Genomic DNA, 12,322 nt, shown 5'->3' with positions numbered 1-12,322 from the left:
ATGTTGAGCCTTTTGCCACCTCCCGAGGTTGAGCATGTGTGTACTGCTATGTATTCTTATATTCATGAGCATGTGAATCCATGCCAGACTCCATGCTGGAGAAGGAACAAGTTACTTTACTGTAACTGTTGTTCTCCAGCATGGGTCTGGCATGGATTCACATGCGAACCCTCCCTCCTTCCCCTCTGCGGCTCTTCACCTGGTCATACTGCCACTTTACGTGCTACCAAATCTGAGGATGGCTGCCTGGGGCGGGGCTTATGGAGAGGGCAGTCATTGGCTGGGGGCAGTATGACCCAGAGATCAGTGATTGGTTGCTACTAGGAAAGACAGATCAGAAACAAAACTGATACTGATTTTTTTCTGTACCGAGGATTCCCGGCCTGATGACGGGGAATATTCATGAGCATGTGAATCCATGCCAGACCCATGTTGGAGAACAACAGTAACAGGTAAGTAACGTGTTCCTTATGTAGGAGGAGCAGGAAAGGAAAAGTGGGTTAGTAAAGTCAGTCAGTTTGTTGGAGCCTCTGGATGCCGCTTGATGGTATCTAGCTAGGTTCTTGTTTCCGGTTCTTTTGGCCCATCTCGTCTCCCCTCTAGTTGTTTGTCTGTGGTGTTGTTGCCAGTGTCCCTTCGAGGTTGTCATTGTCTGCTGAATAGCCAGGTTTTGAGCAGTTTCTTGAATGTGATGTGGTCTTCTGTGGTTCTAATTAGTTTGGGCATGTTGTTCCAGATCCTAGCAATTAAACGTGAGAATGCTGTTCTGCCAAATTTCCTTTTTTTGTAGTGTGTTTCATATATTTGTAGGTCGTTGCTGGATCTTAGTTCCCTTCCTGGGCGACACCAGCTAATCTTGTCTTGGAGGAATTCCGCTCCTTGTCTGTGCAAGGCTTTGTGGGCTATGCAGAGTGCTTTGAATTTGAGGTGCTTTTTAACTTCTAGCCAGTGTAGGCTTTTCAGTGCTGTAGTGATCTGATCTCTTCTGTTTAGTCTTAATAGGATCCTGGCTGCTGTATTGTGCATCCTTTGGAGTTTCTTGGTAACTCTTTCCGGCATTCCTAGGTAGAGGCTGTTTGCATAGTCAATTCTTGTCAGTATCAGGGATGTGATTGTGAGGGTTCTGTAGGGGAAGGACAGGTAGGGGAGTAATCCTCCAAGCAGTCGTAGGAGGAAGAAGCATTTTTTGGTGATTGCGTTGACTTGCGGTTCCAGTTATAGTCAGTTGTCCATGAGTATTCCTAGTTTATTTTCTACATCGGTAGTCTCTGATTGTGTTCCTATGCCGATCGGCTAGTCCAGTTGTGGGTTCCCTCCATTGAATCCTGCAGGTGAGAGAATTATTTCTGTTTTTGCCGGGTTCAGTTTGAGGTTGTTCATTGTCATCCAGTTGTAGATGTCTGTGAGGCAATTGTTGAGGCTGTTATTTTGTATGTTTTGACATTCAGTTGTGTGATGTCTGCATAGTTGTAGGTAGTAGGTCCGTGGGTACAAATGATTTTCATCAGTGGGCACATGTATATGTTGAAAAGTAGAGGGGAGAGGCTGGATCCCTGTGGGACTCTACAGGATATATTTTGGGTGTTTGAGGTGAACGGCGGTAGAAAGGTTCTTTCGGTTCGGTTTGTTAGGAATGAGGTAAGCCACTTTAGTGCATATTCCTGTATGCCACATTCCATCAATCTTTTTGAGAGTGTTGCATGACTCATTGTTTCAAAAGCTGCTGATATGTCCAATAGTATTAGGACTGATTGGGCATCGTCATCTGCGTTTATTTTCAGGTCGCCCATATCGATAGAAGTGCTGATTCTGTTCCTCTCATTGGTCTGAAGCCAAATTGTGATCAGTCGAATATTCTGTTTGTTTCGATGTGTTTAAGAAGTATTTTGTACATGTGGTTCTCCAGGATCTGTGCTCGGTAGGGCAGGTTGGATATCGGTCTGTAGCTGCTTGGGTCTTCTGTGCTTTCTGATTCTTTTTTTTATCAGTGGTTTAATGTATGCTGATTTGAAGGAGGACGGTACTATTCCTTTTTTGAGTGATAGATTCATTAGGTTTCGGAGGTGCGTCACCAGGGATTCCTTTTGAAGATGTCTGGGTGATAGGGGTCCCTAGGGGATCCTACAAGATGTGGTTTATTGTAAACAATTAGTAAAAATGTGCAGAAACATGAAGATAAGGCACCCAGATACATTGGAAAACCTCTGCAAATTCAGTATGGGAGAGGGGGCTTTGGAGTAAGGCGATGCCTGTCTAGCAGAGCTGCGTGAGTTTTGCTCCTTTTCACTTGTTTCAAAACCACTGGACCACCTTATTGGAGAGTTGCATGCATCCACTCATATAATGTCATCACTTGCACCCAGTGGAATGTGGGTCACACTGTTCCCATGCGTAACAGAGCAAATTGTTACATAGACTGTTGGTGTGCCCCGAGGCCAGATGTTTCTTCGCTCCAGATTCTAAAACCTTCACCCCATTCTTTATCATTTAAATAGTAATGCATCACATTTCCCATCGCCACAACTATCCATGAATATGCCTCTGAGATATGAGTACTGCCACATTGCTGCTTTTTTTGGTATCCCACACACATTCCATCACGTGGTCAATTTGTTCAGTGACCTCATGGTCACCTTACTACATTCACAGCACATGAAATGGTTGTTTTGAGAGATTCGATCACCGGGTGAATTAAACTGATGTATTGTGATCAATGCCACTGGGTGAGCCATACAAACTAAGGTGCGAGGTGACATGCTATATGTACATACAATCATCGGAATCATCTGCTTTCTCAATCCTGGCAGCACATGACTGGTTCTTACATGCTCTCAGATCTTGTTTTACAAGACCTCATTCTGAGCTTACTGCTGCCTCTGCTGTCTCGCACCTCTTGTTCCAGACTCCATTGTGCTGCAAGGACAGCCACCCTGCTAGGTGAGTGGTAGCTAGGCTGGAATGAATGGGAAGAAACTGTTTAAAAGGCGAGTCTCCAGGACTGGAAGGCAGAGTCGACCACTGGAACGAAAGAACCGAAGACGAGCTGGAAAAGGACGTCTGCTGCACCCACTGGACCGTTGGTTTGCCCGGTGAAGCCTGCTGAAATTCCAAATTGCCAGAACTCCATTCGACAGAGAAGCTCCTTCAAGGACAGCTTCTTCCTTTGAGTTGGTGGGACCAATCAGCTCAGAAGACACCTGGATACCATTCTCAATGCTGGTTAAGGTTTAGCCAGGGAGATGGAAACCAGTTTGTGTCTTGAAGTAACGGCTACTGAACCAAAGTGACTCCATTTTGTTTGCTACGATGACGATCCTGTGCAGTGTAGGAATCCCCCGACGTCCTCCCTCTTGTCCCGACGACTGAGGCTCAGGAACAACGAGATCTGCAGTAACTGCCAGGAACCAACGTCTTCAGCTGCATCTTTTTTGCTCACATTAAGGTACTGTGCCATCCGGTTGAGAGATCCTAACTCTCGCAGTGAAAGTTTGTGAAACTTTCCCAACTTGCAGGCCTAATCAGCTTGTGACCCAGCATATCATTCTTTTTCGTCTAACCTACTTCTGAGAACTTTTACAAAGACTTCTCCATTTGTTACCAGAACTGATCTGTCCTATCCAAGAACACTAGACTATTGACTTTGGCCTGGCCTATTGAATTGAACTGACCCTCCTGGTACACTGAACCTTTGCATTGCCTAACAGAAGTGTTTTCTAATCCATTGTACAAACTTATGTCTTTCTATTCCCATTCAAAGTAATTGAAGTGCCATTTGGCTCCTTTTTCAGGGGAGCGCAAACTGTCCCTACAACTCAGAGTTTGTTACTGTAGTGTATTGGTGTTTCATATTAAGTTGATTTCTACTTGTGAATGTTTTCTAAATGATTGTGTAAATAAATGTATAAGTATTTTTTACCAAGAAACCTTGAGTGTAAGTGTCTACTTGAACCACTGTTATGTTATGTTACTTTGCATTTATATAGCGCCTTAAGTACCATTGGTATGATCTCAATGCAGGTGTGGCATTTGTGTGATAGCTGCTTCTTAGCGGTAGGTGTAGTGGTTGGGAGATCCAGAGTATGTGTTTGTTCTGGCAGGTTGTTATCCAGACCAATTCTGGCTGCGTTAGGCCTGGGGAGAACGCCTAGGCTGGAGGGTGCATAACGAGCTGTGTTTAGTTAGGATGATGGGGAGTATGAGGCAAGTGATGGTATGAGAACAGCTATACCGAATGGTGTCATAGTATCGCTGTGTTCTAGTTGAGCGGTGGTGTAAAGAAGAGAGTACGCGTGGAGATGCAATATGGTGGTTTACCTTAGGTGCCTGAGATCGAGCATACACCAATAGTTCCATGCACTCCGACCGTTCCATGCACTCCACACCGTTCCATGCACTCCACACCGTTCCATGCACTCCACACCGTTCCATGCACTTCACACCGTTCCATGCACTCTGTTTTATGCACTCCAACCATTTTATGCACTCCAACCATTTTATGCACTCCAAAATCATTAAAACACACAAATCATTAGACATCGCTGTAATTACATATTAAAGATATTTAAAAAATGGATATATCCAATGATAACTTACAGCTGTTTTAAATTTTAGCACAAACCACTCAGTGTTGATCAAATCTACATCTGGGACAAAGCACCAAAAAAGCTCAAGGCGGATTTCAACCAAAGCCAGGCATTCTAGCAGAAGATGGCGACTTGTTTCAATGTGTGCAGAGCAATACCTACAAACCCGCAAAGAGCGTTCAATACCCGGTCTTGGACCCATAACTTCCCTGGTAGGAATTACATTCAATTTGAAACAGATCAATGCACAACAAGGTTTCCTTGATGGATGTTGTTTCAAGTAGAAAGGCATATCATTCAGTGCTCTTATTTCAGATTTAAAGTTGTAAAAGAAATGATACCCCAATTCTGACTCCTAATCCAATCAAGTTCCAAAAGATTTATTTTTATCGATGTGCACAGCTACTAGTTTCTCAAGGTTCAAATCATACTCAGCCAAAAGCTTTGTGCATCATTGACACCATTATGTCAAAACTCTAGAGAAGTTACAAAACAACACTGTGCGCATCTCTGCTAATACACAATTCCGTGGTGGAAGCAGAAAAGATCTCAGAAGCTGCAGCCGCTTCCAGTCTGTCTGTGCTTGCAACAAAACCAAGCCCACCTCATGTCTAATAAAAGACACCGGCGACCCATTCAGAAGGGAGAGTAGCCTTTCCCACACCAGTGACTCCACTCTGCCCCAAATGTTCGATAATAAGCCTGATTCCAGTCCATACAACAGGTGCGGGAACATTGTTTTATGATAATATTTAACCATGGGAATAGCTGAGAACCTGCCAAACTTCCCACCAAACACTAAAATTTCAGAGGTGTTCAATCTAGTTTTTTAAAATTATTCGATCACAGTCGTTTTGCATAGATTTTTCTCAGCCAACAGGCTGTCATACTTGTGCCTGTAGCCATGGTTCTTATTTACATTCTTACTACTCCCCCGATTCGGCGGCGTATAGACTTCCCAAGGCCCTTTGAATTGCCTGATCATAGGTGGCTGGGTTAGAGAGATCACCATCTTCATTGGAGCCCATATAAAAATAAAATCATTGAAACAATGTGATAAAGCTGGCTTCCAAACTAATGCAGGATTCCTTAAGTTTGCCTCCACCACCACCGAGCAATTTGTGCTTTGATTATCATTACCACTTGCTGCATGCTCAAAACAAGCATGCGATGTCACTAGATGTTAAGGGTTTCACTTTTAAATTGTCACATTTCCAAAATAAAGATTTGGATAAAAATATGTACTGTAAAGTGGATCTGGAGAAGCTGTTTGCCCAAGTAAATTTGGGGGGTTATCTTCCCTTATATTTCCATTGGCTAGGATTAAGTCGCAGCTTTTTAATTCTGCGCTTATTTGCCTAACTCTTTTCCTCGCCATTAAAGATGCCCCAAGTCTGATCTTGTCATAGTACCATTTGGGATCCAAGTATTGACTATTCAAATCGCCCAATATAATAATCTCAAGATCCTCTTTTTCTAAGACATTTGACACAAGAACAGAACGGGTGATTGTGATACTTCTGTGTAACTTCAACTACTGCTCACATTCCCTCTTGGTATGCAGTAATGAAATCGCGGCAAGAATGTCACCTTTACAAAAAGTCCTGCGCTCCCCTTCGATGGTAAATGGGTCTGGGGGTTGTGTGGGTGTCCCCCGCATCCTTTACATGTATTGTGGCAGCAAAACCACAGCCTTTTTGCAGCAATTTATTTGTGTAAACGGCCATTTTTGTTGCGATTTTAACACATGGAACCTCCCTCTTCGGATAAGCCTGGCTGCTCAGCTCGCTACCAAAAAGTGTGTGGTACAGACTTATACCAAAGGTTGGTTTTGCTTACACCTGTAGTCCTAATTGTGTCTGGTGTTCCCAGAGGGTACTGCATGCAATTCTGCCTAACACCATTGTGTGCCTTCCTGGTGAAGATTTAGGGGCTGTTGAATGAATGTGTTATCAGTTGGCGACCCAATGCGTTGCTCAGAGTCTTACCTAAATTGATGGAGGACTGTTGCTGAAGCTGCGCTGCTGCCTCCAAGGTTCCGCTTTGCCCCGATTGGCTGGACCATGGCACCTTTGTCCTTGCTCCTGGTTTCTTATGATGCTGCTGGAAACCCATCCTGTGATCATTCTCATCCTCTTCACAGTTCTCCTTGTTAGTTGGAATTACAGTTCCTTCTTGGGACCGTTTTGTGGCTACTGTAGGGCTGACTCCCTGAGAAATCCTCTTGGAACAAGCGCCTTGTGATGGGGAGCCTTCCTGGCATCCTTGAGTGGTTGGTCATTGCCACTCTGCTTCAGCTTGGTCTTGGGTCATTCTGGGTTTCCTGCAGCTATTACTTCCATTGTGGGACCATTCTTTGCTGGCTGACTTCTACCTTGTGTAGATCTGAACACTTGGTTGGGTTCCTCTGTCATCTTGGTGTTGTTTTCATTTCTAGAGCTGCTTCTTTCTGATGGGTCATCCCTTCAAGTGTCTGATTTATTGCTGCATTTGGTTGTCGGCCTTCTCTGGCTGTCTCAGAAAGCCCAATGCCTCTAGCCTAGCCCAAACTAAAAGGAACATCTGTATTTACTGGCTTCTCCCTCCATTTCTAACTCAAATCCACCATGGCCAACTCTGTGTGTTCTTGTCCCTGGGTACTATGGTCCTGATATATTCCTTGGAGTCATTGTCAGGGGTTCCCTTGAACTGGGAGCAGTGGAGTTTTGCAGGCCCCATTACTGTATTTTGCATTGCTTGAAATCCTGCTTTGCTTCCGTCCGACTCTGATTGTTGGGGGTCTCAAATCTGCAGCAGGAGCTCGTCTTGGTCAGTGGGGGAAACTGTGGTTTTAAGTGAGGTTGCTTCCTTCTTTGGCTGTACTTGTGGTGGAGATCTAATACTTACCTGACTTTATCCCATAACCTGGGCTTGCCTATGGATTTGTCCCATTGTTTCCTATGATCAAACCTTTTATAACTTCTGAACTGAGGAAAACTAACTGAAAGCAGGTACTTACCTGGACTTGGTCTATTGTTCCCTGAACCCTCCCTGACTCTCTAGAGGTCTCCACCATAAATGTGGAATTAGATGAATCCAGTGGGGAATTTAATGCAATAAACCGCTTCAGTTAACGTTTTCCCCATAGGATAACACTGCACACTGCATTACAAATTCTGCTACGGTATGTCTAGTGTTTTGAGGGGTGAACTGAGACCTTGTTAGGCTAAGTACATTGTATTTAATTTTATAGGATGGTGGGGTGGCATTTTGGGACTTGCTTTTAATTGTTTTAACCGTTTCACCCCTCAATGTAGATGAATTACGTGAGACTAGGATCTCCCTTTTAGGTTTATGCCTCCTATGATATGTTAGAGGCTGTGGGGAACAATTGTTCAACCCATGAACTGGCCTTGAGAGCCCAGGATGTGTATGTAGCATTATAATGTGTCAAATGTGCAACCCGCTATAGATCTTACATTAGCTGTAAGAGTGGGAAGGGCCTTCTCTAGTGCCCCTGTACCTTTTTTATTGTCACTCCGTGTTTATGTGTGTTATGGCAGCTATAGCGCTGATTTGAAGTTACGGTTCCTTATTGTTTAATTCCAAATTAAGACTGCATAATGTTCAGTTTACTTCTAGTGTAATTTATGAGTTTAAATTACACTACCTACCAGCCATCTACCCACCTCCGAGTGAAGGCAAAACCGCTCTGCCATTGCTACTCCATTGAGTGATTTTGGACTGTCTTCTGGTTGGTGCCCTGATTCATTTTAGGGTAGATGTTCAACGCCCCTTACCAGCGGGCTCTGGAGAAATGTTTGTAACAGCATTCAAGGAACCTTCCGCTAGGGAAGAGGGACCAAATGGTCAGCATTATGGGTTAACTCGCCTATCGGACAAAACACAGCATTTATCATAGACTGTTGATCAAAGCCAAGGACCAATAGCTCAGCCAATGCATGTTTTTGTTTTTCTGTAGGGAAACGGACGCTCCTTAAGCACCAGGTCGAACGGGCTATTATTGCAGCCTTTTGAAGAGCACAGTACTGGTTTGGAAATCTTGCCCGAGAACTTTGTGGATTTCTACACCAAGAGACCAGTAGACCGGGACGTCTTGATGACCGTTTTAGCAAACATGAATAGTCTCCAGATCAGAGCCAGCTACAGTGTAGCTCAGAAGGCTGTCTACAGGTAAGAGTTGGTACGAAGCGGCAGATGTGGTGGGTAGAGTGAGAGCCTGGTTTCACACTCATCTTTAAATGATTCACCCAATATTGATTTGTCTAGGATCACGTTTACCATCCCGTTAAATCTGCTACGACAATCCAACTCATATGTCATACTGCAAACCTTACACACTTGGTCTACTTGAAAATAAAGAAGAACATAATTGATTACACTTTCTCAGATTTTTGTGCTGAAAGTTTAGAATCAGAAAAAAGAGACTGTCAAATTCTCCCTCGCCTCAGTAATATGCAGTGCACGGCTTTGGGCGTATAACAAATGCAATAAATAAATAAATAAAATAGTGCGGCACTAGCCAAATCATCACACTCATCTAATGTGCACAGTGAACTCTGTGATAGCTTGTGAGCTCTCATGGTACATTGTATAGTAACAGTTACAGTGTCACATACACTCATTTCTGTACTATGATTGTGCAGAATAATCTTTATGACATGTGGAATGTCCTCCATAATTTTGGCTAATATTTCCTGGAAAAATCATAGTTTAGAAATTCTTGTGAAAGAATCCACCTACCAAACTTGCTGCCTGCAAGAATAGAATAAATGTTAAACATGATATCAACTTTGCATCACACACTGGTGTGAAAGTCCCGTCTTTCCTGCTGCTGCACTAGCTGGCATTGTCCCTTATATTTGCCACCTCCACTACCAGGCCAACATTGAAATTGACCCACCCATCTGCATTAGTCCCTTCTGCCTCAGTGCATAAGCCAGCGTTGCATAAGAGCAAGTGTGCAACTGCCCTTTGCTTTAAGTGTATTAGCTGATTTTGACACAAGAGGTCTGAATTCACAATCCCAAACCTAGACACTGTATTACATTGGTATTACATCTTTTCCTTTTGTAGCTGCTTCGGTTGTGCTGATCTTGCCCAAAAATAGATTTTCCTTTAGCAATTGTGTGTTGGGTGTCATATTTTATTGTGTAATACTTATATAAAAAAGAAATTAAAAGCATAATAAGTGAAGATTGCCGTCTCTTGTCATGAGTTGAATGGCTGCTCTATGTGCTTGGCAGGTAGCTGGAATTAATTCAGGTGGATGGGCTTGTAGTAGTGCAGTTGTGCTTATGTCGTCTCTTCTCTTTCTTCTCCCCTTTCTCCTATCTTTCTTTCTTTCTTTTTTCTTTCTTTCTTTCGTTTAAGAAAGAACAAATAGAATGGGAAGACATGTTCGAAAGAAGTAAAATATGTACAAAGCTAAAGCGTTAACTATGAAAAGGCACTAACTGGGGCCTGCTTAAGACTATCTGCTGCTAAAACTAGCTGACTGTTCTTCCTACTGACACGAGAACGATTTTACAAAGATGGAAAGTCGGATGTGATGAAGGGATGCACTGCTGGGATAAAGCAGTAGGGTATGACTCTTGCAGGTAGACCCCTAAGGGGTCGGTGTAATGGGTTTTTCCACTAGAGAACTCCAAGTTTGCTGCACTCAGAATCCTGGAGAGTCGCATCGTCATTCTGCCAGTACCAACATTCTGCTGCTCTAAATCCAGCCAGGTTGCCTGCTTGCTCTGAGTCAGTTAATTGTTCACACATAATCATTGGCTTGCAAACCATTTGTGAGGAAGTCTTATCAGCTGTGGCACATTTATCTTCTGCTGGGCCTCTTTTGCAGGGTTTTCACCAAAGTAAATTGGAATTAACTTCTTCATCAACATCTTCAATCTTCATGGTATATTTCCACAGAGAGAGATGTCAGTGACCTGAAACACCTGCATGAAGCAAGAGTTGTCCTGGGCCAACGGGAGAATAATGCATAGAGAGGGATTTCCTGAGGATATCTGTGGAGTGTGTTGATGTTGACTCATCTATGACAGAATATTAAGAAATCAATTTCAATGACTACCCTTCTTTGGCAATGCAAAGACATACCACACTAGAGTCACTGACCGATAGCATGTAAGTCAGGGTGACCAGTCCTAAATATTGCCAGACGCTCCTAAGAGGGTTTGTCTGAACTCCACAATATTTTGTCTTGGAAAGATCTTCTTCCTTGACGCAGAATTCTTGTAGCAGTCATCCTGTCATTCATTTCCAGCACATAGGAAGTTCATGTGGCTGCAATGCAGGGTGTGTGTCTGTTAACAGAATCACAGGAGAAAGTGACATTGTAGGGTTATGATTAGAAGGCGAGGAGGGGAGGAAAGGTCTCTGCCTGAATATTTATTAAACTGAATGAAAATATTTTGTTGAGGTTTTACAAAGCAATATCTTTAGAAGTCCCATAAAGTTCTTCATCAGATGATTGTCCAGAGAGGCTGAGAAGAAAAAGCCACACATCTGGATCCCGAAAACCTAGGTAACTATCGCCCCATCACACATAGGTAAAATCATCGAGAAAGCGGTAGCCGCACAACTGCAGCAACAGCGACACCAACAATCTCCTCCAAACCTACTAATCCGGATTCAGACCCAGATGCAGCATGGAAACAGCAACCATACAGGTGGTCAACAATGCCCTCAACATCCTTGACGACGGCCACCCCTACCTCCTGGATCTACTCGGCCCCTCGGATGCTTTCAACATCACGCTTTTATCGCTTTCACCACTCCTCTCTCCTGGAGTGATCACTTTCTCATTTCCTCCTAGCTCACCCTCTCTACCCCTCAGGCCAAGCCACCTCCAGCATTGCCACCCACCTTCTCGGTTATCCGACCCATGAAGCGTGTGTCAGTTGAGGCTTTCACTGCCACTTTCTCACCCTCTTTCCCCTTTTGACTGACTCGCACCCTGACAAAGCCCTTTCCATGCTTGACTCTGCTATATCTGATACACTTGATGTTCTTGCCCCTGTCATGAGGATCCGCCTGAATCCCAAAGCCAAGTGAAACTACTGGTATGACTCTGACCTCATCACCCTCAAATGCAAGTGCAGGGTGGCTGAGAGGAAATGGCGTGCTTCTGGTACTTCCTCTGACAAACTGGCCTGCCGCCTGCTCCAAATGCAATACCAGCTCTCTGTCCACACTAAGAAGAGTGCTCACATCCAAGTCTTTGTCCCTGCGGCATCTAACAACTCAGCCAAACTCTTTAAAATCTGCAAGGAACTCTCTACCTCTCCTGTCCCCTCCCAGGCCCTCTGTACGGCTCTGGCTTCTCATTTCATCTCTAAAACTTGGGACATCCTGTCCTCACTCTCTTCCTCTCCCCCTCCTGCCTCTACTCCCTGCTCTTCCTCTGGCCCTTCTTCGGCCACCTCTCCTCCCCCTTCTCTGCCTTTCCCCTGTTGTCCCCAGACGAGGTTTCTAGACAAGTGCGATCTATGAAAGTCTCGTCAAAACAGGTTCACTCCTGTTCCTTCAAAACCATCAAGGACCACATTGACACCCTGGCACCTGCTCTGGCCGACTTCTGCAATCACTCCTTCGCCACTGGAGTCTTCCCTTCCCCCCTGAAGCACTCCCTTGTGCACCCTCTTCTTAAGAAACCCTCTGCCGACCCATCCTGCCCGGCTAACTACCGCCCAATCTCCATCACCCCTTTTCTGGGCAAACTACAGGAAAAG

The 12,322-nt window shown here is 44.3% G+C and overlaps 1 protein-coding gene across 2 annotated transcripts in view; it reads left to right on the top strand.

Annotated features, from left to right (window-relative positions):
* LAMA1 (laminin subunit alpha 1) overlaps window positions 1-12,322 on the top strand; it is a 679,286-nt gene that overhangs the window by 279,820 nt on the left and 387,144 nt on the right. For both annotated transcript variants that reach the window (XM_069620697.1, XM_069620696.1), the window contains exon 14: window positions 8,545-8,756. In XM_069620697.1, the coding sequence (XP_069476798.1) occupies window positions 8,545-8,756 (212 nt within the window). The remainder of the gene's footprint in view (window positions 1-8,544; window positions 8,757-12,322) is intronic.

This window comes from Ambystoma mexicanum, chromosome 5q (assembly GCF_040938575.1).
Source record: "Ambystoma mexicanum isolate Mex_15411 chromosome 5q, UKY_AmexF1_1, whole genome shotgun sequence".
NCBI classification, from domain to species: Eukaryota; Metazoa; Chordata; class Amphibia; order Caudata; family Ambystomatidae; genus Ambystoma; species Ambystoma mexicanum.
The sequence above is the reverse complement of the archived record's forward strand: the minus strand, read 5'-3'. Positions and strand labels throughout refer to the sequence as shown.